The sequence below is a fragment of the Sceloporus undulatus genome, chromosome 2 (genome assembly GCF_019175285.1).
Source record: "Sceloporus undulatus isolate JIND9_A2432 ecotype Alabama chromosome 2, SceUnd_v1.1, whole genome shotgun sequence".
Taxonomy (NCBI): domain Eukaryota; kingdom Metazoa; phylum Chordata; class Lepidosauria; order Squamata; family Phrynosomatidae; genus Sceloporus; species Sceloporus undulatus.
The window spans coordinates 184961688-184985725 of NC_056523.1; the positions used below are offsets into that span (position 1 = coordinate 184961688).

General features: G+C 43.9%; 2 protein-coding genes across 2 annotated transcripts in view; one reads left to right on the forward strand and one right to left on the reverse strand.

The window, feature by feature from the left end:
* Window positions 1-2421: 2421 nt before the first annotated feature.
* MVB12A (multivesicular body subunit 12A) lies at window positions 2422-15830 on the forward strand. The gene is made up of 9 exons (XM_042448506.1): window positions 2422-2575; window positions 8393-8491; window positions 8583-8679; window positions 10878-11004; window positions 11100-11216; window positions 14387-14487; window positions 14845-14909; window positions 15217-15273; window positions 15484-15830. The coding sequence occupies exons 1-9, from the start codon at window positions 2510-2512 to the stop codon at window positions 15544-15546; spliced, it is 792 nt and encodes a 263-aa protein (XP_042304440.1). The 5' UTR covers window positions 2422-2509; the 3' UTR covers window positions 15547-15830.
* Window positions 15831-16052: 222 nt separating this feature from the next.
* ATP13A1 (ATPase 13A1) overlaps window positions 16053-24038 on the reverse strand; it is a 50032-nt gene continuing 42046 nt past the window's right edge. The window contains 7 exon segments of the mRNA XM_042448508.1: window positions 16053-16454; window positions 18986-19129; window positions 21059-21093; window positions 21096-21175; window positions 21600-21742; window positions 22972-23168; window positions 23725-23839. Of these exon segments, the coding sequence (XP_042304442.1) occupies window positions 16344-16454; window positions 18986-19129; window positions 21059-21093; window positions 21096-21175; window positions 21600-21742; window positions 22972-23168; window positions 23725-23839 (825 nt within the window). The 3' untranslated portion in view covers window positions 16053-16343.

Genomic DNA, 24038 nt, shown 5'->3' on the forward strand with positions numbered 1-24038 from the left:
GATGTTCTGAAAGTCTTTCTCTGTTGGGCTGCATCATTTTTATTTCTGCTTTGGTTATCTTTGACTCCCACCCTCTCAATTTCCATTAGTCACAAGTTCTATCAGGGAGCTCTATGTTTCTTCAGATTGCCTTTTATGTTACATGTTTTACGCTCTGAGCTTGACCAGGATGAAGGGTCTTTAGGCTGGCACCAAGCAAGACAGATAGATAAGGACAGAAGTTTGCATTTGAGCAGTGTGGCAACTTTGTAAAGTGTTGCCCTATGGAGGAGGAGGTCTTGGTAACACTACCTAGACTTAGGCATGCTTATCCTGAGTGTGTCAGATCAATTTCCTGATTTGTTTGCCCCATTTTCTTTTTGATGGTTTCAAGGTGCTAGATCATAGGGATTCACTGACTAAATGCTATTGGCCAGAAGCTGTACCAAAGCTACGCTCCAGTCCTTAGGACTAGAGCATGGCTTTGGCCCGGCTTCCCGCCTCTGAGGATGCATGCATCATTTAAACAGCATACCTCCAAAGTGATCTGAAGCAGCTTTATTTTGGCCTGTCTGTATGGGCCCTGTGTGAGTGGGACGTGCACCAAAATGTAGCTGTGAATGGTCTTCTGCAGTGTGTCCACTGGCAATGTGTATCCCTCATGGCAGAGACAGTCCTGATTAATCCTCTTTCACTGCACTTTTTCAGCTGCTTTTACAATGTCCTGGTTTTTCTCCCCCCACACACACACCATTCAAAGAGCAAAGTAGTTTATCCTCCACTTACTTGGGGTGAGAGAAGAGGGAGCAGAATTTTGCCCTTCCCAGAGGCCCAGGTAAAAGCAATCTGCCGCAGCCTCTCTTGGCTCATGTGTTCTCCCTGAATAATAACCTTTTTTGCCTCCTTGACCACACTTATGTCCCAATTTCCATCTGTGGAATGCTGGAGGGGTATGGCAATACGTCTTTCACAATACTCCAATCCATTTAAGTCTTGAATTATTTTAAATCATCTTCTTCAGTTAATGTATTCTTAAGCTTTTTGCATAGATTCATTGCGTTGGAAATTGTGTAGCCTTCCAAATGTTGTTGAACTATGGCTTCCAGCATTCTCCATCACTGTCTGTGCTTGCAAGGACTGCTGAGAGTTGCTGCTGTCTTAACAGCTTAGAAGTGCTGCATAGGTGGAGGAGAAAGTGGCAAGGCGACTGCCTCACTGACCCCGCTTCCTTGCTGGTGCTTTGCTGATTAAACTCAAAGCACTTGCTCAGTGTGTGACTGCTTATCAGTAGTAGTCTTACTAAGTGCATTAGAGGAAACTCAGGCAGAATGTCAAGAAAGTACAAGTCAGGGCTCCAAGAAACTAAAGCACAGGAGGCTTCTTATCATAAAACACAGCATACAAAAATTCACTATGACACAAGAACCACAAAGTGCAGCTACTTGTGTGTGTATGTATGTATGTGTGTGTATATACACACACACATAAAGTATATATATTATACATTGTGTGTCTCTGTATGGATAGAGATGAAGCTACAACTTAAGGGCAAGCACACATCTACACAAACTTTGCTTCATGCACAACATTAAAAAAAAGTTAATTAAAAATAAGGTGTATAAAATTACTTTCAAGTTATGTGTAAAAGAAACAAATGAATTTCACATTTAGATTTGGGCCTCATCTCCAAAATACCTCAGTATTTTGGAGATGGTTTGAGTGTTGGACTGAGACTCTGGAGACCTGGGTTCAAGTCCCAGCTCTGTCATGAAACCTACTCTGTAACCATGGGCCAGTCACACTCTCTCAGCCTCCTCAGGGGGAGGCAGTGGCAAACCTCTGAACAAATCTTGGCGAGAAAAACCCATGATAAGTTTATTGCAGGAGTTTTTGCCTGTTCCTTGTTCTGTAATGTGCCTAATATTCTTGGTGGCATCCCATCCAGGTGCTGTCCAGGGCTGACCCTGCTTAGCTTCCAGGATCTGGCACATTTAGGATATTTTTTTAGACAAATGGTGTCTAAAGTCATTTTTTGACTTATAGTTATTTTTTTTCTTGTCAAGATTTATTCTGAGGCTGGAGAGAGTGTGACTTACCCAAGGTCACCCTGTGGTTTTTATGGCGGAGCTGGGCCTCGAACTCACAAACCCTAGCCTCCAAGAGCCACAGTCCTGCGCTCAAACCACTGTGCCACGCTGGCTAGGACACCGCCATGGGACAGACCCGCTCCAGTGCGCATGCGCGTACGCTTGGGCACCAACTTTTCCGGCTTTCCTGGGAAGGGTGCTGGAGGAGGAAGAGACGAAGGAGAGTCTAAACTCCTGATTGGTTGCCTGGGCCTCCAAGGACAGCCAATCGGGAGAGGCCCATTGTGAGCGAACAGACGGGGGGAGCCAATCGTCTATCGTCTTCTCCGGTAGGCGGGGCTGAGGGGGAGTCAGGGACAGGTGGCCCTCTGCCTGAGTCTGAGTGAGTCCAGCTTCTGGAGAAGGAGCTTCGGCGGGCGAGGGACAGAGGGAAGGACGCCGCCATGAGCGCCCCGCTGACTGGCCTCGCCTGGGTCTCCGCCAACGCCAGCGCCGCTGGATGGACAACGGTCAGGGAGGCAGGCAGGGAAGGGAAGGGAGGCTCGCTTGCTTTCGCCCCTTGCCTTCTTTTTTCCTCCTTTTCCTTCCTTCTTTCACTCCTTTCTTTCACTCTTTTCTCTCTCCTTTCTTTCTTTTCTTCCATCCCTCCTTTTTTCTCTTTTCCTTTCCTTCTTTTCCTTGCTCCATTCCTTCCTTCCTTCCTTTCCTCCCTCCTTCCTTTTTTCTTTCTTCTTTCACTCCCATCTTTCTTTCTTTCTTTTACTCCCTCCCTTTCTTTTTCCCTTTTTCTTTTCTTTCTTCCCTTCTCTTCATTGTTCTCTTTTCCTTCCATCCCTACTTCATTATCTTTCTTTTTCTTCCTTTTTTCCTGTCTTCTTTCGCTCTTTTCCTTCCTCTTGTTATTTCTCTTTCTTTTTCTTCTCTACTTCCCTTTTTCCCTTCCTTCCTTTCCTTCCATCCTTGCTTCCTTTTCTCTCTCTCTCTCTCCCTCCCTCCCTTCTTTTCTTTTCTTTTCTTTCCTTCCTTCCTTCCTTCCTTCCTTCCTTTCTCCCTTCTTCCCTTCCTCCTTTTTTCCTTCCTTCCTTTCCTTCCATCCTTTCCTTTCCTCCCTTCTTCCTTCCATCCTTCCTTTCTCCCCCGCTTCCCCCCTTTCTTTCTTTCTTTCTTTCTTTCTTTCTTTCCTTCCTTCCCTCTTTCCTTCCTTTGAAGATGCCCAATTTGGGGACATGGGTCAGGAAGGTGGGCCCTCATCCCCATCCCCAAAGGACTTTCCTTCTGGCCTAATGACAGTAGTAAGGAAGGGACGGTCCAGATCCATGGCCCGCAAAGGTTGGCAACCCAGGGCAGTGTTAAAGACATTGTAGTGGCTGCATCTGCACTGCAGACTCCATGCACTTTCACATCCTTGTAACTTTCACAGCTGAGTACTATGGGATCCTGCGATTTGTAGTCTTGTGGGATATTTAGCCTTCTCTGTCAGAGAGCTCTAGCGCCACAACAAACTACAATTCCAAGATTCCACAGGATGGAGCCATGGCAGTTAAAACGGTGTCAGACTGCATTATTTCTACAGGTTTGGTGAACCCTACTATATAGCAATCTAATGCCAAATGGAAGTGTTGCTCTCAGTTTGTTTGTTGCTATTGCCATGGTGTCCTCAAGTTGTTTCCAGCTTGTCCGTGTCAAGTGCTAAGTCAACCCCAAACGTAGTGCCTCTATGGGTAAGACACTTCCAAGGCTGCTCTGTCCTCCACTGCTCTGCTCAGGTCCTTTAAATGCAGGACCATGGCTTTCCTGATTGAGTCTGTCCATTTGGCGTGTGGTCTTCCCCTCTTTCTGCTACCTTCCCTAGCATTATCATCTTTTCGCATGAATCATAGAATCATAGAGTTGGAAAAGCCCTCAAGGGCCATCCAGACCAACCCCATTCTGTCATGCAGGAACACAGAATCAAAGCATCCCCATTGACAGATGGCCAGCCAGCCTCTGTTTAAAGATCTCTAAGGAGGGAGACTCCACTATAATCTCCGAGGAAGGAGTGTGTTCCACTGTCAAACAGCCCTTACTGTCAGGAAGTTCCTCCTAATGTTGAGCTGGAATCTCTTTTCCTGGAGGTTGCATCCATTGCTCTGGGTCCTAGTCTCTGGAGCAGCAGAAAACAAGCTTGCTCCCTCCTCAATATGACATCCCTTCAAGTATTTAAACGGGGCTATCATATCACCTCTTAATCTTCTCTTCTCCAGGATAAACATCCCCAGTTCCCTAAGTCTTTCCTCATAGGGCATGCTTTCCAGGCCCTTCATCATTTTAGCCGCCCTCCTTTGGACACACTCCACTTTCTCAATGTCCTTTTTGAATTGTGGTGCCCAGAACTGGACACAGTATTCCAGGTGAGGCCTGAGCAGAATAGAGTGGCACATTACTTCCCTTGATCTAGACACTATACTTTTATTCGTGTCTTCTCATGATGTGGCTAAAATGTGACAGCCTCCATTGGGTCATCCTGGCTTCCAGGGAGAGTTCAGGCTTCGTCCTTGAAAGACCCATTTATTTGCCTTTTTGGCCGTCCACAGTATCCTCCACACTCTTCTCCAGCATTACATCTCCAATGAGTTTATTTTCTTCCTATCTGCTGTCTTCGCTGTCCCATCTCTCTACATGGTGATGGGGAATATGAAGGTTTGGATGATTCTGACTTTGGTGCTCACTTGTATGTCTTTGCTCTTTGGGATCTTTTCTTGTTCTTTCATAACTGCCCTTCCTATTCCTAATCTTCTTCTGAATTCTTGACTGCCATCTCCATTGTGATCAATGTTTGTATGAGAAATCATTGACTATTTTTCAGTTACATGGTGTGCAGATTTCTGTCTTTATGGAGGGCCCATATACTCAAAATAATAGGATTTGGAGGCTTCATTTTTTTCTATCTGTATAAAAGGGAAAGCTTTCCAGCTCTTAAATAAAGGACATCCTTTATGTAACGGACACTTAGAAGCCCTACTCCTCACCCCAGTTGTATTTTTACTTCCAGCCCTTGAAATTTCAGGTGGAGGGAAGGTTTTCTGCATGTCTTCTTTCCCTTTGAAACTTAAAGGGAGGCAGGAAGAGAATGCTTGCTGTACATCTTCCTCTCAGACATAAAATGATTTGTTTCCATAGTTATTTTAAAATGAAATCTGTTTGTGTTTCCGTATTATCACTGACCATGTTACTGTGGTTTCAGCTTCTGCCTTTTCGCTCGGAGCTTGAAGTTGGGATTGGGGAAAAAATTGGCACTTGACAGACCTAACAGATTTATATGATATGAAATGTTAATTGTTTGGAGCCACTTCATTGAGTGCATGAAGTGTAGACCAAAACTAGGAATACATTTTTAAGTACCATTTGACTGTGAGAAGCACCTCTGAGCATATAAATAGTAAATTTCCCTAGGGCTGGAAGAAAAAGTACAAATAGTCCTTTTGAGGCATGGAGTGTGGCAATTGGGTGTCTTTGAGCCCCAGCACTGTCCTTTGAATCATAAATTATTTTGTTGGCTTTGGATATTCCCATTCTTCCATTTTTCCCCAACAATGGTGTGCTTTGGTTTTCAAAGTACAAAGATGTTAGGTTCATGATCATGGCAACACATTGATTTTATTTAAACCTTTCCCCCACCAAAGGGCTTAGGATGGTGGGCTGTTCTAATCAGTCTCAATTAGCATTGATTAAATGATCATCTTACCCTGTTCTTGGTGATGGAGAGCCAGTTTAAATAAAGAGGTTTTACATTACTTCCAGAGGATGTCCAGAATTAACGGATGTGGATTGATTAGCTTTTAAACCACCCTGCACCTTTTGAGTTAGTAAACTTTTTGGAAAGTGTTTGATGTAGTTGTTGTGTGCCTTGATTTCTGATTAGTGACGACCCTAAGGTGAACTTATTACCAGGTTTTCTTGGCAGAATTTGTCCAGAAGGGGTATGCCCCTCGCCTTCCTCTGAGTCTGAAAGAGAGTAACTTGCCCAATGCTCCAGGATGTTTAGCCTGGAAAAGAGAAGGTTAAGGGGTGATATGATATCCCTGTTTAAATATATGAAAGGATGTCATATTGAGGAAGAAGCAAGCTTGTTTTCTGCTGCTCCAGAGACTAGGACCCAGAGCAATGGATGCAAGCTCCAGCAAAAGAGATTCCAGCTCAACATTAGGAAGAACTTCCTGACAGTAAGGACTGTTAGACAGTGGAACACACGCCTTCCTTGGAGTGTAGTGGAGTCTCCTTCCATGGAGATCTTTAGAGAGAGGCTGGATGGCCATCTGTCAATGGGGATGCTTTGATTGCTATTTCCTGCATGGCAGAAAGGGGTTGGACTGGATGGCCCTTGCGGTCTCTTCCAATTCTTTGATTCTATGATTCTGTTATCCTGGTTTTCCAGTGTCCTAGTCCGTCCAACTCATACTACTACTACACCATGCTGGCTCAGTTTGATGTAGTGCCTTTATGCTGCTGTTATGCCAAAATTGGTTCAATATCTTTCTGAGAAGAAACAGCAAGTACTGTATAGTGTTTTGGACTCTGTGAGTATAGCACCTTTGAGACTGAGAGAAAGAAAGAAAAAGAAGTTGGTAGCATAGGCTTTTCTAGACTTAAGACTTCTTCCTGAGATGTGTGAGAAAGTGCACTTAAGTCTATGAAGGCTTTTGCTACTAACCTCTTTCTTTCTTTCTTTCTTTCTTTCTTTCTTTCTCTCTGGTCCAAAATACACTACATAAATAATCCAGTTTGAGACTGCTTTAACTGTCCTGGCTCAGTGCTAGGGATTCCTGGGAATTGTAGTTTATTGTGGCACCCCAGAGCTCTCTGACAGAGAAGGCTAAATGTCCCACAAATCTACAGGGGGTTGGACTGGATGGCCCTTGAGGTCTCTTCCAACTCTCTGATTCTATGTAAATATAACATAACAAATGGTTAAATCAAATGAGAGCCCTGCTGGGTTAAACCAAAGGCCTCTCTGGTCAGTTATAATGGTCCATGGTTGCCTCTGGGACCATACAGCCAGGGCCTGAATTACTACCTCTGTTACTTGTATGCCCCTAGCAATTATTGTGTAGGGTCTCCTGTATTTGTATTGATTTCTCCTCCATGTAGTTGTCTGATTTCTTTTTACAACCATTCCAGTTGTCCATACCATGATCATGAGTAGAGAGGAGATAATGGTTTTGTGTGTGTGATAGAAGCCCATTCTGTTTATGCATAATTGGGTTCAGTTGCAGGCATCTCCAGGTAGGAGAGTTGTTGCCAGTTTGTTTTGGCAGTACTGGGCTAGGTGCACCAATCTAGTTCCAGAATCCACATGCATCTGTATCCATATAGTAGTCGTTTGTTACTACTTTTAAAACAATAAAATACTTGTTTGATTTGTCCTGGTTTTATGCTTATCAGGAAGGGGCTTGGAAGTCTTCTTTTCACAGGAAGGAAAACTGAGGGTTGGAGTCATATTTTAGTCTGCATGGGGATGATGAGATTTTGGTGTTAAAATCATCTCTCTTTTGGATCTCAATTTCTTTTATACAGTATACACTGTTGTCTCTTTTGTCTACAGCACCTGCCAACTGTCAAAAGTCCTTGACTAGGAAGTAAATTGAGTGTAGCTTATCACACAAGCAAAGATGATGATAATTACAGATTGCTTGTGATCATTTGTTGAGGAAGCAGGCACCGGCCTTTCTAGTCACTATAATATAGCTGTAATATGAAGGTTTCACCCCACTTATTTTAAACTGGTTTGGCTAGTGCTGGCCTGGCTTACTCATTCTTGCTTCACTGCTCCTTGGTGTTCTCACCTGGCTTTGAAAGACCTTTGACTGCTTTGTCTCCTGCCTGTCCCACCTGCTATTCTTGTGCTTCTCCATCTGCTTGTGTCAGGCATTTTAAATCACTGGCACCTATTCAGTGGGAGGGTGCAGGAAGAATATTTTCTTTAAAATGCCCAGCGACATTTTATGGCTTTGTGGGTCTTGTAATTAAACTCAGAAAATTTGTTTTTTCCCCTCCTTTGACCTTTATTACAGAAAAGTTTGTGGAGGGGAGTTTGCTATATGCCACTCCTTGGTTCTAAATTCAGGCCTGGGAAAATAAACATGCACTCTGTGTGCTGCATTGTAATAAACCAGCCAACAGGGCCAGTTACTGTGTTCAGAGCATCATCTGAAAGACTGGAGTGCCACTGCTACTCAGTAAAGGCAGTACTCAGCTACACGGACCAGTGGTCTTACACTGTAAACTACACAAAGCTGTTCTTTTTCCTGTTGCATCCTAAATCTCCTTTCTTTTCATACTGTTCCTAGATCACGTCCACTGTGGAAGGAACATCTGCCAACTTTGGAAAAGGATTTGCACAGAAATCTGGTTACTACCTCTGTTATACGTCGTCAATAAGCAATGTGGTAGGAAAGACGGCAGGGTTGCTGGGACAAGTTATGCACAGATGTGACTCAAAAGTGGCTCATAGACTTCATGGAGTCTGCTTCTTTTTAGAATCCCATAGGAGAGGTACTATATGATGTCGTAATCTTGAGTGAGAAATCACCACTTCCTCCTGGATACACTTACGTTAAAGAATTTTTGGATCCAAGTGAGTACCTGTGTAAAAAACCCACACCTCTCTTTATACTTTTTTCAAGAGGCTTAATGGCTTCTTGTCAGCACTTTGTTGTTATTGTTGTTGTTATTTGCCATTAAATCAACTTCAGCTTATGGTGATCCTGCGAATGAGAGACCTCTAAGAGACCTCTAATCATGCAGAGTGTGGCTTCCTTTCCTGAGGCTATCCATCTGTAGTCTGTTCTGTTCTCCTACTCTCTTCTAGTTTACCAAGCATTATCTTCCTTTCCAATGAGTCATGTCATCTCATGATATGGCTTTTATTTACAGAACAAAGCCACATGCAATTGTGACAATTAATTTGTATTACAGAACCTTGTCGATGAAACTGCATGATACATTAAACATGCATCATGTAGCTACATGTGACTTTTCCTATATGTTACAGCAATGCATATTAGGCACTGAGGAGTGGCAATCCCCCCCCCCCCCAGTGTGCCGAGGACCATCACCTTATTTAACACCAAGTAGCTACAACTGGAAACTTGCAAAGGACTAGCAACTGATGTTTCTTGGATTGGTGATGGTCCACGGTCCACCATTTTGAGTAGCATTGCCCTAAAGTAAGCTCATGTGGCCCTGATGTGGATTGATAACACACTTAAAATTTCCTTTCTCTTCTGTATTTAAATTCTCCCAGTGTAGCATTCTTAAAAACATCCTTGAAGGCACTGGTAGTTTTTAAACCCCTGACCTGCCAAACATTAAATTAAAAAATAGATGGGGAAGTTGAAGCTTCCACCACCCACTGATTTTTGAGTTTGTCCAATTCAGGATATGGATCATGCACATTTATGCTACTTATGAAAGAGTCACATCCAAGTCTACACTACATTTTTAGAGTAGTGTGTAGTTTGATCCTGTGTTGTATAGTTGTAACCTGTGTTTAAGGGTAAAAAAGCCACAACTTGGATCAAACAAACATGAATGCAGTGTAGAAATTACAGGATTTCTCTGCAGATAATTATAGATTTGGAATATGGTACCAGGGTTGTTTCTGTACTCATTGCTTTTGCTATAATGATAGAATGCTGTGTGTCCCAAAATGTGTAATGGACATCCATATGGAGGTATAAGTGAAGGCACATGCTTCCCTTTGATCTGATCCGAGTTTTGACTGTCCTGTGGTCATGAAGTCTTTTTCCCCACTCCACCACATAACATGGTAGAAATTTGTGCTTCCTTGTATATTTTTGTTATTTTAATAATAATAATAATAATTTAATTTATTTCTATACTGCTATTCCAGGGATCACAGCAGTGTACAACAGCAAGTAAAACATACATCATATCATAAAAATACAACAATTAACAATTAAAAACAATTAAAACCCTACAAAACAACCCCATACAAATGGCTGGATAGATGGAATCTGCCAATTACATTGCCAGGGGAGAAAAGATGACAACAGGCTCATGGGGGAAAAGCCTGGCGAAATAAAAAGGTCTTCAAGTTCTTCTTAAAACCATCAAGGGTGGTGACTGTACGGAGCTCATGGGGGAGAGCGTTCCAGAGCTGAGGGGCCGAAACTGAAAATGCCCTCCGTGATGAACTAAATCGAGCATCTGGAACTCTCAAAAGATGTTTCCCACCCGACCTGAGAGTGCGGGGCGGACTGTATGGGGAGAGGCGGTCCTCCAAGTACCCTGGGCCCAAGCCATTTAGGGCTTTATAGGTAATAACCAACACCTTGTATTTGGCCCGGAAGCGAATAGGCAGCCAATGGAGATCTTTCAATACTGGTGTTATATGGCTGGCCCTGGAACATCCAGTAACCAGCCTAGCAGCCATATTCTGCACTAATTGAAGCTTCCGAGTTTGGTACAAGGGTTGCCCCATGTAAAGCGCATTACAGAAATCCAACCGAGAGGTTACCAGAGCATGTACCACGGTTTCAAGGTCCCCCCGGCCCAGGAAGGGACGCAGCTGGCGTATCAGCCGAAGCCGATAACAAGTGCTCCTGACGGCCGCATCCACCTGAGATGTTAGGTGGAGTGACGAGTTTTGCTTTTTGAAGATGTGCTGCTTCCTTGCACTGGTGAATTTTTATGTGTTCCAAGGGCTAATCCCCTCCCCCCGCCCCCCACGTGAGAGTCCTTCAGAGATCTTTACCCTTGGTGTGTTCTCAGTCCTTTCTTACAGTCTCCTCTTTCTGCTTCATCCTGCAGAGACATCCATTTCCAAGAAGAAGAGGCTGTGTGTCAAGCTAATTCCTTTGGGCACAGCAGAAACAGCTATCTTTGACATCATGCTCAGCAGCAAAAGCAAAGTTGTGCCAAACTATTTGCGCATAGGGTGAGGTGTTGTCTGCCATGTTTCTTATTAGATTGTTGTTACTCTAAAAGGTGGGTGGTTTGATTGTTTAAAAATGTATTCCTCTCCTCATCTAGGGAAATGAGTGGATTTGCACTTTGGTGTAGAAAAGAGCCTGTTGTCAAGCCCAAACCCCTTCCTAAGCCACGGAACGTCAATTTAGAAATGAAACAGCTTTCACTAGAATCAGAAAAGTAAGTCTGGGACATTTTAAATTTTTTATTGTAGATTCTACAAGTGATTCAGCCCAGTGGCCTCTGGCCCACCACTGGTTCTCATCTCTAGCAGCAAGTGAACTACCCGGTACAAAATGTAGATATCAGGCCAAACCGAATACACTCTTCTGCATCGCTTCCCGTAGTTTATCCTGGTTTCACTTGGAGTGCTGTTCATTTCTTAGCAGGTATAAGCACCCATCTGAAATAACATCCTCTGTACTTTGCGGCTTCATCTTCACTGCAGAAATAATGCAGTTTGACACCATTTTAACAGCCATGATTCAGTGCTGTGGAATTCTGGGAACTGTAGTTTTGTGAGATATTGAGCCTTCTCTGTCAAGAGAGCTCTGGTGCCACAACAAACTGCAAATCCCAGGATTCTATAGGATGGAGGTGTGATGATCCCCCTGTGGTCCAAGCAGCCAAACAGCAGGCCTGTGTTGGCTTAGTCCCAGCAGATCCTTAGCTTCTTCCTGAGTCTCTTGGTCTATGTTCGTTCTCCTTTCTGAGTTGAAGATGACCCCTGGAGATCCTCGAATCACACTGCCACTACCCAGTGAATTCGTATTAGATTTCCCTTAACATATACTGGGACTTAAGGACTTCTAGTTGTACTTCTTGCTAATCTTCTCAAACATCAACCAAGCTGAGACATGTGTAAAGGAGTGTTGAAGTAGCAGATACTTTTAAGGAACTATTTATTATAATTAAGCCAAACAGAACAAAAAGATATAAATCATGCAAGATCCTAAGGGCCTTGCAGGTACAGTATGTGTAATTCTAAAAGTATTTGTTTCATGCAAGCAACCCGAAAAATAATAAGGCCTAAACGTTCTAATCTGACACATTCTCACCTAACTGATATATTGAAGTAATATGCCAGCTTTGATGGTTTTGAAATACAGTTACAGGTCTTAAGCTTAGCATTGACTATCTGCCTGAATTATGCCTTCTTGCTATAGGCACAACACTACAGTTTTCCTAACCTGTGAGACTCACTCGAGGGAGAGATTCCCACCTTGAATTCTCACTGTGGAAACCACGAACTGCTGAAGACTCTCTCTCTGCCTCTCTAACTGCCTCTCTCCAACTGTCACCTGGTCTCACGCTTTTTCTCTTAGAAGCTTCTGGAAGAAACTCTCGTTCCTGCTCACTGATTGGTCAAGTGAGCCTTCTGTCAGCTGTGATGTCATTACTTATTTGCATGTGCCTCCCTTCCAGCTTACTTTTATTACCTGGCAGAAGTCTTCCAATGACTGGAGCCTAGTCATTACAAGAGTCATGGCAGTTAAAGAAGTGTTAAACTTCATTAATTCTGCCGTGTGGCAGCAGTCCTAATCAGCTGTGCCCATTCCCTTACTACCTGCCTGTTCCTAACCTGATAGTTGCAGAATAGTTGGGAGTTCTTTCAAGCCTTTCATGTGGAAACCAGTAAGCTTGTTGTTGAAGGGAGAAAGTTTTATGCAATCATTGTGTTAAAACTGTGCATTGACACTTGTTTACATAACTTACCATCATGGTTCTTGGGTTGATACTGAAGAATCCTCTGTGACAGGAGTGCATTGTTCATTTGACTTACTGGCCAGACAAATCATACCCTTTCAAATAGTTCAGACTGAGACTCTTGTTGCAGAGTAGCGGCAGAGACAGACAGCACCCTGTCATTTGTTTTTTTAGCAACTTTAGTATGTTGACTAATAGCTGCCGATGGTCAATCTGTATCCTCAGAAGCCAAGTTCTATACTATGAAAACCAGTAATTCCATTTTGCAGTTATTTGCCAGTACAGGCTGAGCTTCCTTTATCTGAAAGGCTTGTGAGCAGAAATGTTTTGGATTTTGGATTTTTTTTGCATTTTGGAATGTTTGCATACACATGAGAGAGCTTGAGATGGGACTCAAGTCTAAACATGAAATTCATTTGTGCTATTTCAGTCACCCATGTGGCTGATTTTGGGTTTTGGATAAGGGATACTGAACCTGTATTAGACTGCAGTAACAGTGAACTTTAGACAGGCAAGAGGTAGCTGATTGTTGTTGTGAGCCTTCAAATAGTTCCTGACTTATGGTGACTAAAGGGTTTTCTTGGCAAGGTTTGTTCAGGTCACCATTGCCTTCCCATGAAGTGGCTGAGAGCATATGACTTGCCCAAGGTCACCCGGTAGGTTTTGCAGCCAAGCTGGCGATCAAACCCTGGTCTCCAGAGTTGTAGTCCAACACTCAAACCACTATGCCATGCTGGCTATCTTCGTACCCTACCTTTTAAAATAAGTTCTGTCTTAATCATTGGAATCCTCTTTTGGTCTTGTGAGCAAGGCAGATTTGGTTCTGCCCCTTCAGAGTCTATATGACAGCATTCTGCTGTGGAGGAGGTTTGGGTTATGTCCAGTTATCAGCATGACTGTGAGAACAAGCCTTGATCGCTTTGCTAGGGAGGCAACACATTATGTTGTGGTGAGCCTGTGAGTTGCTCAGTGTGAGAACTGGCAGATTCCCAGCCCTTTTCCAACCTTGTGGAAAGGGTGTGAGATTTGTCCCTGGACCAGTCAGTGATGGCGAACCTTTTAGGGACCGAGTGCCTAAACTAAAAGGCCTTCTGGCATGGGGTGTTACCTGATGCTTGGGGACAGGACTTCTGGGAGGTTGGTGGGTGGTACTTCCACCCTTCAGGGCCGGGACATCCGGGCCAGGACTTCTTCTCCCCACCTTCCTGGGCCTTTAGCTTCCTTTCTGGAGGCAGTTGAATGCCCAGGACAGCCAGGAAGGAGGAGGAAGAGGTGCAGGCCTTTTCCTCCTCCTTCCCTCCACCCTCCTGGGCTCTCCGAAGGCAGATGAAGGCCCGGGATGGCTGGGAAGGAAGAGAAAAAGGCCTGCACTCTTCCCCACCTTCAGCATGCCACGAAAAATGGCTATGCATGCCATGTGTGGCACACGTGCCATAGGTTCGGCCCTGGACTAAAAAGTGTAAGTCCTTTTTGTCTTTAAACAGGCAAATCAGAAAACTGTCATAAAGAAGAAAGCTAGTAGAGATTCTGCTGAATCTAAAATGCCAGATAGCTTTCTCTGTGTGACACTCATTGAGTAGAACTCATACTTTACCGAGAGACCATATAAGACTACTTGCACAACTTGTCCCTTTCTTGTTCAGTGCAGACCTTCCATCAGAAAAGCCCACAATCCCCAAAAGGCAAGCTACGCTCAAGCGGCATGAGTCTATATACGAAAGTTCTAATGTCTATGGCATCTCAGGTAGGTCATCTTAAATTCTAGGGCCTGAGGGAAATAAAACTTTGCAGATATAAAAATACTACCCTTTTCATAATACGGAGCCCTGAGTGCTTCCATATTCTTTTTAACTGTTTTGTAAGCTCTCCGGATGTCCTTGCTTTCTATCATTGGATAGAGGGAGAGATGTCTCATTGGGCACAAACTGTCATTGAGTAGTTTCACGTTTTGCTTAAAAAAGTGACAATTAATGTAAGGAATTTGTCAAGCGCAGGGGGAGATAAGATTGTAACTTTTGAGTTTTAACTTCCCCCTCCAAAAAAACCCCCACTTAAGCATGACATGGTTATCAGAACAACCTGTGTTCTCTCTCCTTCTTAGCCATGGATGGCGTTCCCTTCACCCTGCACCCCAAGTTTGAGAGCAGTGTCACTGGGAGCACTAATGTAAGTATTATATAAATACTGATCTATCTCCTTTCATGAGAACTGTTGCCTTCATGGGAAGATAATGTTTTGCATAATGCTTTAAACAAATACTTTAAAATTGAATTACCATTATCAGGTCTCTCTTGATATAAATCTCAATGGCCTGTTTTGCTTTTTGCACCTAAACCAAATAGGTGGTACTGCTGGTAAAAAAAAAATCATGTTTCACATGGGGTGGGGACATTTGAGAGGCTTGTTGAGCTGTGTTGATGTTGGTGTTGTGAACAATTCTTGCAAGTTCTTTGGATTTTTTTTTCCTCTTTAGGCCTTTTCTGTCTTTAAAAACTTCCACATCAAGTCTCTTGCTGACATTGAGAAAGAGGTGAGTTGAATGTAAGACTAAATAAAGTGCACATTAAACAGCCTCACAATGAGCCAGACAACTGGCCCACTTACCCAACAAGGGCCAATCTGACTGGCCATGGTTGGGTTTTTTTCATTCTTTCAGTGGAGATGGGGCCTTTTGTGTGCAAAATATATGTTCTACACCACTGAACTGTGCCCTCTTCTTTTTTGTTCTGCTTTTTTCCAGTATGACTATGGGTTTGTGGTCGAAAGAACTGCAGCTGCCAGACTTCCACCCAGCATCTCATAGCATTAGCTGTTTCTTGCCGAAAAATTTCTGCATTGGAGGCACTTATCTGAACAGACAGCCAACTAAGGGCACGGAAGTGCTCTTTTAAAAGGAATTAGCTCTTGGGGCCTGGGCTTTACTGAATCAAGCTTGTAAATTATATTCTTACCTGCTGAAAGCTAACAGGGCTCTCTGCACTATATTTCATCATTGACACAAGCCAAACTTTTTTTAGTATCATTTCTCACAATATCTATTTTCTAAGCAAAATACTACTTTAAAAAAAAATAAACTTGTGAACAGAACTTCTTTTGTGTTTCTTGGTGGCATTTTCAAACATCTTATGTGTTTTGAATAGGCACTGTAACATGTAGCTGGGAAAGTGACTTTTAAAGAAATATGGGAAAAGATTTTAACAGAACAAAAAAGGACTAGTTACGTTTCTTCTAGAAATAGATACCTAAAAGAATTATCACATCATCGGAGATGAACAGAAATTCTGGTTTAAAGAGAACATTCCAGCCATATTTTAAAATGCACTGATTGCCATTTAATTACCAAATCCCATGACCACTTTCCAGGAGCATAGGGACAGTACAAAAGTCAACAATTGTTGTCATCTTCAGTAAACATGTGAAAGTTAGTGTAGCCCCCTTCACAACCTTTGCTGCGGGTTCCAAAGTAACATACAGTAGTGGGAAATTGCTTGCCAGTACCAAACTGGAGTCCAAGAATAAATACTCCTTTTGCAATGCTGCATGGTGGCTGTTCTCTTGTGTTGTCCTTCACTTCAGCCAGGGAAGGAGGAATGGGCCATTTCAAGAAGGCACTTTGAGCTTTGTGCTGCCCAGAAGGAACTGCAAGACTCTGTCGATGAGCAGGGCAGTGAAGAAATTGGCCAGCAGAACTTGAGTAATCACGAGTTTAAACTGAAAGAGAACAAAACACGTGAGAACTCCAGTGAGAGACTGCTCCAGTAAGTAACAAATGCTGCCGTATTTTTTGACACAGTTCTTCTGAGGCCCACAGCATCCTATGCAAATTTTATGAGATGGGAGTCTTCAGTAGTTACCTGGTACCAAGTATATGGTCAATATACTCACTTTGTAAGTTGAATTGGTCTGAAAATCTGCTAAAGAGAATTTTCCTCACACTTTCCTGGTTCAACTGCCAGTATAATAATCATCAAATATTGAGTTTGCAAATAAGCATTACTAAAGTCTGCTGAAATATACATATACCATATTTCACATACTATGCCAATTTGGACCAATAGCTATTTTTGTTGTTGTTTTTCAGAAGGAGAGAAATGGCTATAGAGCAGTTATTCCCAAAGTGGGTGGTAAATATGCCCCTTGGGTGATGAGGGGAAAGGAGCTGGCAGGGGGCAGTGAGAAAAAGAGGTTGGTGGTGGGGCTTTAGTCAAAGTACTGGCACATAAGAAAAAAAGGGGAACCAACAGCCTTCATGGTGGGGATGAGGAGCTGGAACATGTGCTGACAGGGAAGAAGTAGTAACAAAGAGGACCTTTCACATTTAGGGCCTTGCTTAAAGTTTTTGAGCTTTGCCAGAACTTAGCTGGCAGGTTGGAGCTGGACTTTCTTTCACTGTATGGCCCTAGGGAAGGAACACTGAATCCTTCCCTTCCCTCACCTCTTGGGTGCTTTGGGAAGAAAAGTGGTAAGCCACTTGAATCCCTCTTCCTCCCTCTTCCCTCAAAGTGAAGAATGACTGAGAGTCCTTCCTTGCTGGCTTTTGTTACAAGGCTGGCATGGGCAAGAGGCTTCTTGGTTGCTGCTCCCTTTGCACCTGGCCATCTTGGGTGGGAGCAGCAACTGAGCAGGCAGCCTCCCCTTTGCTGTATGGCAGGTGCGGGTGAGAGGGAGGAGCACATCTGCTGCTGCTGCTGTATTCACATATGAGAGGTTGAGGAAGTAGTGGCAAGCTAGGTGTGGCTGAGCTAGAGGCTGGTGGCTGGCTGGTTGGCACAAACAGTAGACCTGATATCCAGAAATAGGTGTTTGCAAGGGGAGACAGCCTGAAAAAGTTTGGGGACCACTGCTGTAGAGAGCTAATTTCGTAACATAAGCTCTTCAGCATTACCAATTTTTTTCACACCATTTTAACTTCTACAAACCAACAACTTTATCTGAAAACTTCCGAAATAGTCAAGTCTTACTTAAGTAACCTTACTTTTGCTGAGATCTTTCAGTGCTTGAGCACATCATACATATCCACCAGTGGAATTACACTGCAACCTCTATACTAAACACCAGCAGAGTGCAATGTATTTGGTTCAGTGGTCAATGAACATAGCTAATAGCTCAATGATATGTGAAATATGCAACGGCAAGGCATATTCACATTAGTCTGTGTACTTTGTGTAACAACCCCACATTCCTCCATGTCACTGATACCTGATTATGACAGTTGTGTATTGTCCCCAAGTCACTCTGCCTATGTAGGACAACTTATGCCAGCATGTCAGTTAGCGTCCTTCCATTCATATGTTGTGCACTAAGCAGAAATCCTCTAATTTCACAACTATTCCTTATCCCTAAAATATAGTTCTAAAATGACAGCAGCTACATGAGCACTGTATGATGGGCTGATGTATAAAAGCCAATTGTGTTGTGAAGCAATTAATCTTAGTATTTATAGCCTATGAATAGCTACAATCTTGATTTAAAAAAATAAAAATTTACGCAAGGAAATTCTGATTCAAATCTTCTATCTTGTCTGTTTTCCTGTAATACAATCCATACTGCTCCATGAACAGACCTGAGTAGATGGTTCACTAACTTGGCTTCCCATGTGGGAAGGAACTATCCACCGTTTTTTTCACCGAAAAGTAGTTCCATTATTAAGAGCAAACTATCTAGGGTCCAAAATACACTGCAGAAATAATCCAGTTTGAGACCACTGTAACTGCTCTGGCTCAGTGCTAGGGCATTCTGGAAACTGTAGTTTTGTGAGACATTTCGCCTTCTTTGTCAGAGAGCTCTGGTGCCACAATAAACTACAATTCCCAAGATTCCCTAGCACTGAGCCAGGGCAGTAAAAGTGGTGTCAAACTGGATTATTTCTGCAGTATGTTTTGGACCTAGGTTTCTTAAACCTTTTCTGCTTACTTTAGCACTTAGCAGAATATGTTTTGATGCTCCACTTGCATATAAATGGATGCCACTATTTAACTATTTGTCACAAACCTGGCAACAAGACCAGGTTTCCCTGTTCTCTGGTGTATTCAGGCTGCCAGCAGGACATCCCAGACTGTAAGCATACAAGTTAATTCAGTTTGGGGCTGGATTTTGCCCTAGGATCCTTATTTGCTGGGGGTAAAATGCGCACTGAACACAACATGTTTAAAGCTCCCAAGATGAGAAAGTTCTACATTATAAGCTTTCTCTTGATTTTGAGGGGGATGGAGAAAGACCCAGCCAAGTGAATGCCTGCTCACCTCTGTTGGGATATCTACTAATCCAAACTGTTCATTGAACTCTGGAGATGAGCCAGTTAGAAGGGCTACAATTGCCAATCCTGACAAAATGATGCTCCACAGTAGAGGTTTGTTTTCCCGCAAACTTTCCATGAATGGATGGCCCTGGAAGATAAACAGACTGATCAGAAGGGCAGCAAAACTAAAGGCAGTTTCAGGTACAGCAGGAGTAAAAGTTCCAATTTCAGGTTTCACAAAGTCCAAATTTAAGCTGTTCTGCCACTCCCACCTCTATGCACGTTAAGACCAGTCTCCCAAACTGCATAATCATCATTGTGTGGATACAGACATTTCACTGGCAAGTCTTGTTTATGAAACCAGGGGAGTTTTTCAGGTTTTTTAGAACTCATGGTATCCAAGTGCTGTTTAATTTTATAGTTGAGAGGGAGGGTTGGGCCGGGGTCTTGTGGGGCTTGTTGTTTTCATTGTTGTATATTGTATTAACTCTGCTGTTACCCGCCTCGATCCTCAAAGCAGAAGAGGCGGGATATAAATATTTATCATCATCATCATCATCATCATCATTGTCTTTACTAACAATCTGAGTAGAAAATTTAGTTGGGTTTGAATGCAAAATAATTTCTGTTGGATTCAATGAGCAATGAGAAATAAGAAAGGTTTAATATTGGTAGATTGCTTACTTCCTTAATAAGGTGGAGATAAGGAACAGGACAGGGAGCCAGCATGGCATAGTGGTTTGGAGTGTTGGACTAGGACTGTTGCAGGTGGGATCAAATTCCCCCTCAGCTATGGCAAACGCACTCTGAACAAATCTTGCCAAGAAAAACTTGTGACAGGGTTGCAATAAGTCAGAAATGATATGAAGGTACATAACAGCAAGGCCTAGGGTAGTGCTGGTGACCTGTTGGGGTAACCTCCTGTTATGCAAGCATATCCAACCACCATCTTGAGGGAGAGAGAGGCCTGGCCTGAACACAAAGAGCCCTCCTCCGACCACCATCTTGAGGGAGAGAGAGGCCTGGCCTGAAGACAAAGAGCCCTCCTCCGACCACCATCTTGAGGGGGAGAGAGGCCTGGCCTGGAAGACAAAGAGCCCTCCCGACCACCATCTGAGGGGGAGAGAGGCTGGCCTGGAAGACAAAGCCCTCCCCGACCACCATCTGAGGGGGAGAGGGCCTGGCCTGGAGACAAAGAGCCCTCCCCACCACCATCTTGAGGGGGAGAGAGGCCGGCCTGGAAGAACAAGAGCCCTCCCCCGACCACCACTTGAGGGGGAGAGAGCCAGGCTGGAAGACAAGAGCCCTCCCCCGACCACCATCTTGAGGGGGAGAGAGGCCAGGCCTGGAAGACAAAGAGCCCTCCCCCACCACCATCTTGAGGGGGAGAAGGCCGGCCGGAAGAAAAACCCTCCCCCGACCACCATCTGAGGGGAGAGAGCCAGGCCTGAAGACAAAGAGCCCTCCCCCGACCACCATCTTGAGGGGAGAGAGGGCCAGGCCTGGAAGACAAAGAGCCCCCCCCACCACCATCTTGAGGGAGAGAGGCCGGCCTGGAAGACAAAGACCCTCCTCCAACCCCATCTTGAGGGGAGAGAGACCCAGGCCTGAAGAAAAAGAGCCCTCCACCAACCACCACTTGAGGGGAAGAAGGCCTTGAAATTTTGTGTATTGTATTCAATTTTATTGTACACCGCTATGGATCATTGCGGAATAGCGGTCTAAAATAAAAATATTATTATTAATCTTTCCTAGTTAGTTTTGGAGAATTGGCAATATCTCGCTGAGCAACAACTCCTCCCCAAACTCCGGTGATGGCCAATGCTGTTGGTGTGGACAAGGTGAACCTGGACATGATTTACCTTCCGAATCATCACCCTGCAGATTTTAACAGGAGGATGCTTGAGCATCCTGGCCCCAGCATATTGATCAACTTCATAACTTACTTCTCCCTTCCTTCCTGGCACTATTGTTTTATGCTGTACGTCTGCCACCCCTGCAAAGACCCTATATCTCTGGCTTATGCCTCTTGCAGCAAGAAATAAATAAAGGAGACATAACATTGTTGAGGTTAAGCATCCCCCTTATAATTGATGGCAAAGGTGGCCATCGCATTGCCATGGACATGATGTAAACAGTGCTATTCACTAGGCTGGGTTCAAACTCCTTGTAGAGGTCCACGAAGTCATCTTTCCTTAAAGCAAATAAGAGAAAGGCCTTCGTCATTCCTCATTAAAATACAAGATATTCAACAATTTAAGTTTTAATTTCTATGGCCTGTACAGACAGCCAAAAAAGCTCTTCGATCCCAGCGTATATGGTATTTCAATGATGCATGCGTCCTAAAGAGTCCAGAAGTTGCACCAAAGCCACGCCCACTGGAGCATGCCTTTTGGTAGTTGCTTTCTGGACTCTTAGGACGTATGCATCATTGAAACACCATACCTCCACTGTGACTCGAAGCAGCTTTATTTTGGCTGTCTGTAACAGGCCTATGTTTTCTTCTGGTTTGATTGACATAATTTTTGCTCACATTTCAGTTTACTTCTAATCATTCTACAAGGAGAATACTCCTTCCTAATTGTATTATTTCATGCTTAAATCCAAGCAGCACTCACTTGGGGTCACTGCGGGCCTGTGCACCTCGATAGAGATAAACCAGGCTGACAAAATGCACCATGAACTGCAACAGCACAGTTAAAACTGTGTAGAGATTGAAGATATTAGGGAGTGGACGCTCCCGGGAGAGGGTTTTCAGAGGCTGGAGGGGAAAAAGAAAAAAGAATAGCATCAAGATGAGAATTACACACACTGCCCTGTACTGGCTGTATTCACTTGATAGCACTGGGGATAGGAGGTTAGCTTGACATGACTACAGGCCAATGTTTCTGACAGTGATCCCAAATGATGGAAACATAGGGCATTGATTTGTTACAAAAAGAACTGAGAAAAGGTAGTGGCCATCTTAGGTTGCTATGAACTCAATTGGAAAGTTCTTTGAAAACAAGGTGGCAGAGATCCTGCATTGCCAACATAGCTAAGATAATGGCCATTATTTATTATTTATTTTTTTAATGGCCATTATATCTGATGATGCCACATCCTAAAATCTACTTTTGTAGACTGGCAGCACCCCAATCAAAGCATTAGAGATCGGCATGCTGTGAAATAATGCCTGCAGGGTGCATTGAGAACAGGCAGCTGGAGACACCTCTTAGGGGCCCACCACAATTGCTTGTTCCACAGTGCACTGAAACTGGAAGAATACTGCAGATGTCATTCAACAGTGCCCTGATCTCCAGCACCCCAAAAATGCTTTGGTCAGGGCACTGCCAGGCTGCAAAAGGTATGCTGTGGGGGGGGGGGGGGGTCACATTTGATAATTAATGAACATAAGCATGAATTGAGAGTCAGTGTGGTATACTGGTTTGGGTGCAAAACTTGAACTCTGGGGTTTGGGGTTGGATTTCCTGCTCTGCCATTGAAACCTGCTGCATGGCCTTGAGCAAGTCATCCCCAGAGAACCCATGATTGGTTCGCCTTAGGGTTGCTGTGTTGGAAATTACTTGAAAACACCCAACAACAAACATAAATCGCCAATAATTATGAGATTATAAATCCATTTTATAATCTTATAGTCTCATAACTGCCAAAGAGGATGCCAGCCAGTATTTTTATAGCACAGAGTACTCTGATCCTGTCTGCTCTACATATGGCACAGAATGGCTATGTAGAGGGGCTTTACAGGCTGTATGCTAAGTCTGAGGGGGGGGGGGCACTGATCATTAGGAGCAAGATAATTCCAACCTCTGGAATGACCAGAGGGAAAGGAAAAGGAAAAAAAAAAAAACAAGACTTGTCATGGCATGAATTGAACCTACACCATTGTAAGCCTCTAACAGGATGCCAGCCATCATCTGTTAGCACTGCCCATATTCCAGCTGATAAAACCCCCTGGAGCCAAAGTCCTTTGGCAGTGCTCCTCCTTACCTTGGACCGGGAGATGAAAAGAAAGCAGCCAGCTAGCAGCAGCCCCTGTAGCGTAGCCTGGAAATCACTGAACTTTACCCCTTCCAAGTAAAGGACACTCTGACTGTAGGCCAGGATGAGTGCATTCAAGGCCAAGATCTTGAACATCTGGAGTGTTGTAACTAGGGTGCAACGGCCCTGCTTGATCACGTGACAGACTGCAGAGAGAAAGAGAGGGTGCCGCTGCTTGGATCTGCACTGTGTGCTGTACTTCAGTGTGCTTCCATCTTTACCTTTATGCAGGTGGGGTTCATATACAAGAGGGACCCAGAAGGACTCGCATGAAGTGTGTTCCAGTGCTGCTCTCTCCACCTAATGACTGAAACTCTTTCTAACAGGCTGACACAGCCTGGAAATCCCATTACTGTGCAAATGTCCATCTTACAGAGAAAGAGTTAGCAACTGGAAACAAACTGTCACTATGGGTCATTCTTTCCTTTCCCTTTCTCTACAAGGTCACACTGCCATTTCTCTTTAGCTGTTAGATTGTGAGCGTTAAGCCCACATTGGTGAGTTTAGCAGGTGCATTTGACACAAAGGCCCCAAACAAACATATCACACCAGTGGTGCCATAGGGAAAGACTCAATGGGTGCTTTTGCTGTCATGTGTACAAATGACCAATGGTGACTCAAAACTCTCAGCTGGTTCAAATGGATACAATGCCAATGCAGCATGAGACTCCAGTAACAGGCTCCCTCTCCCTTCCTACTTACTGCACTGTATAGAGGAGAGCTTGGAGGTGAAAGGAGCTGCAATGCTGGCATCACCCAGCTTCACAATGGGCACTTGTTCCTCTTCCAAATCTTTCAGTACCTGACTGATCCTCTCCTGTTAGGAAAAAGAGAGGGGAGGGAAGAGAAAACACCTAGTTTAAGACCCAGTAAGGCTCCATATGCTCCACAGAAATACATCCTGAACAAAAGGCCAATAACACAGTCAGCTAGCCTGAAAAGAAGAGACAGCAAGGTGACAGAGTATTCTTTAACTAGGGGCTGGGGAACCCATCAGCCCTAACCTGGATGATGAA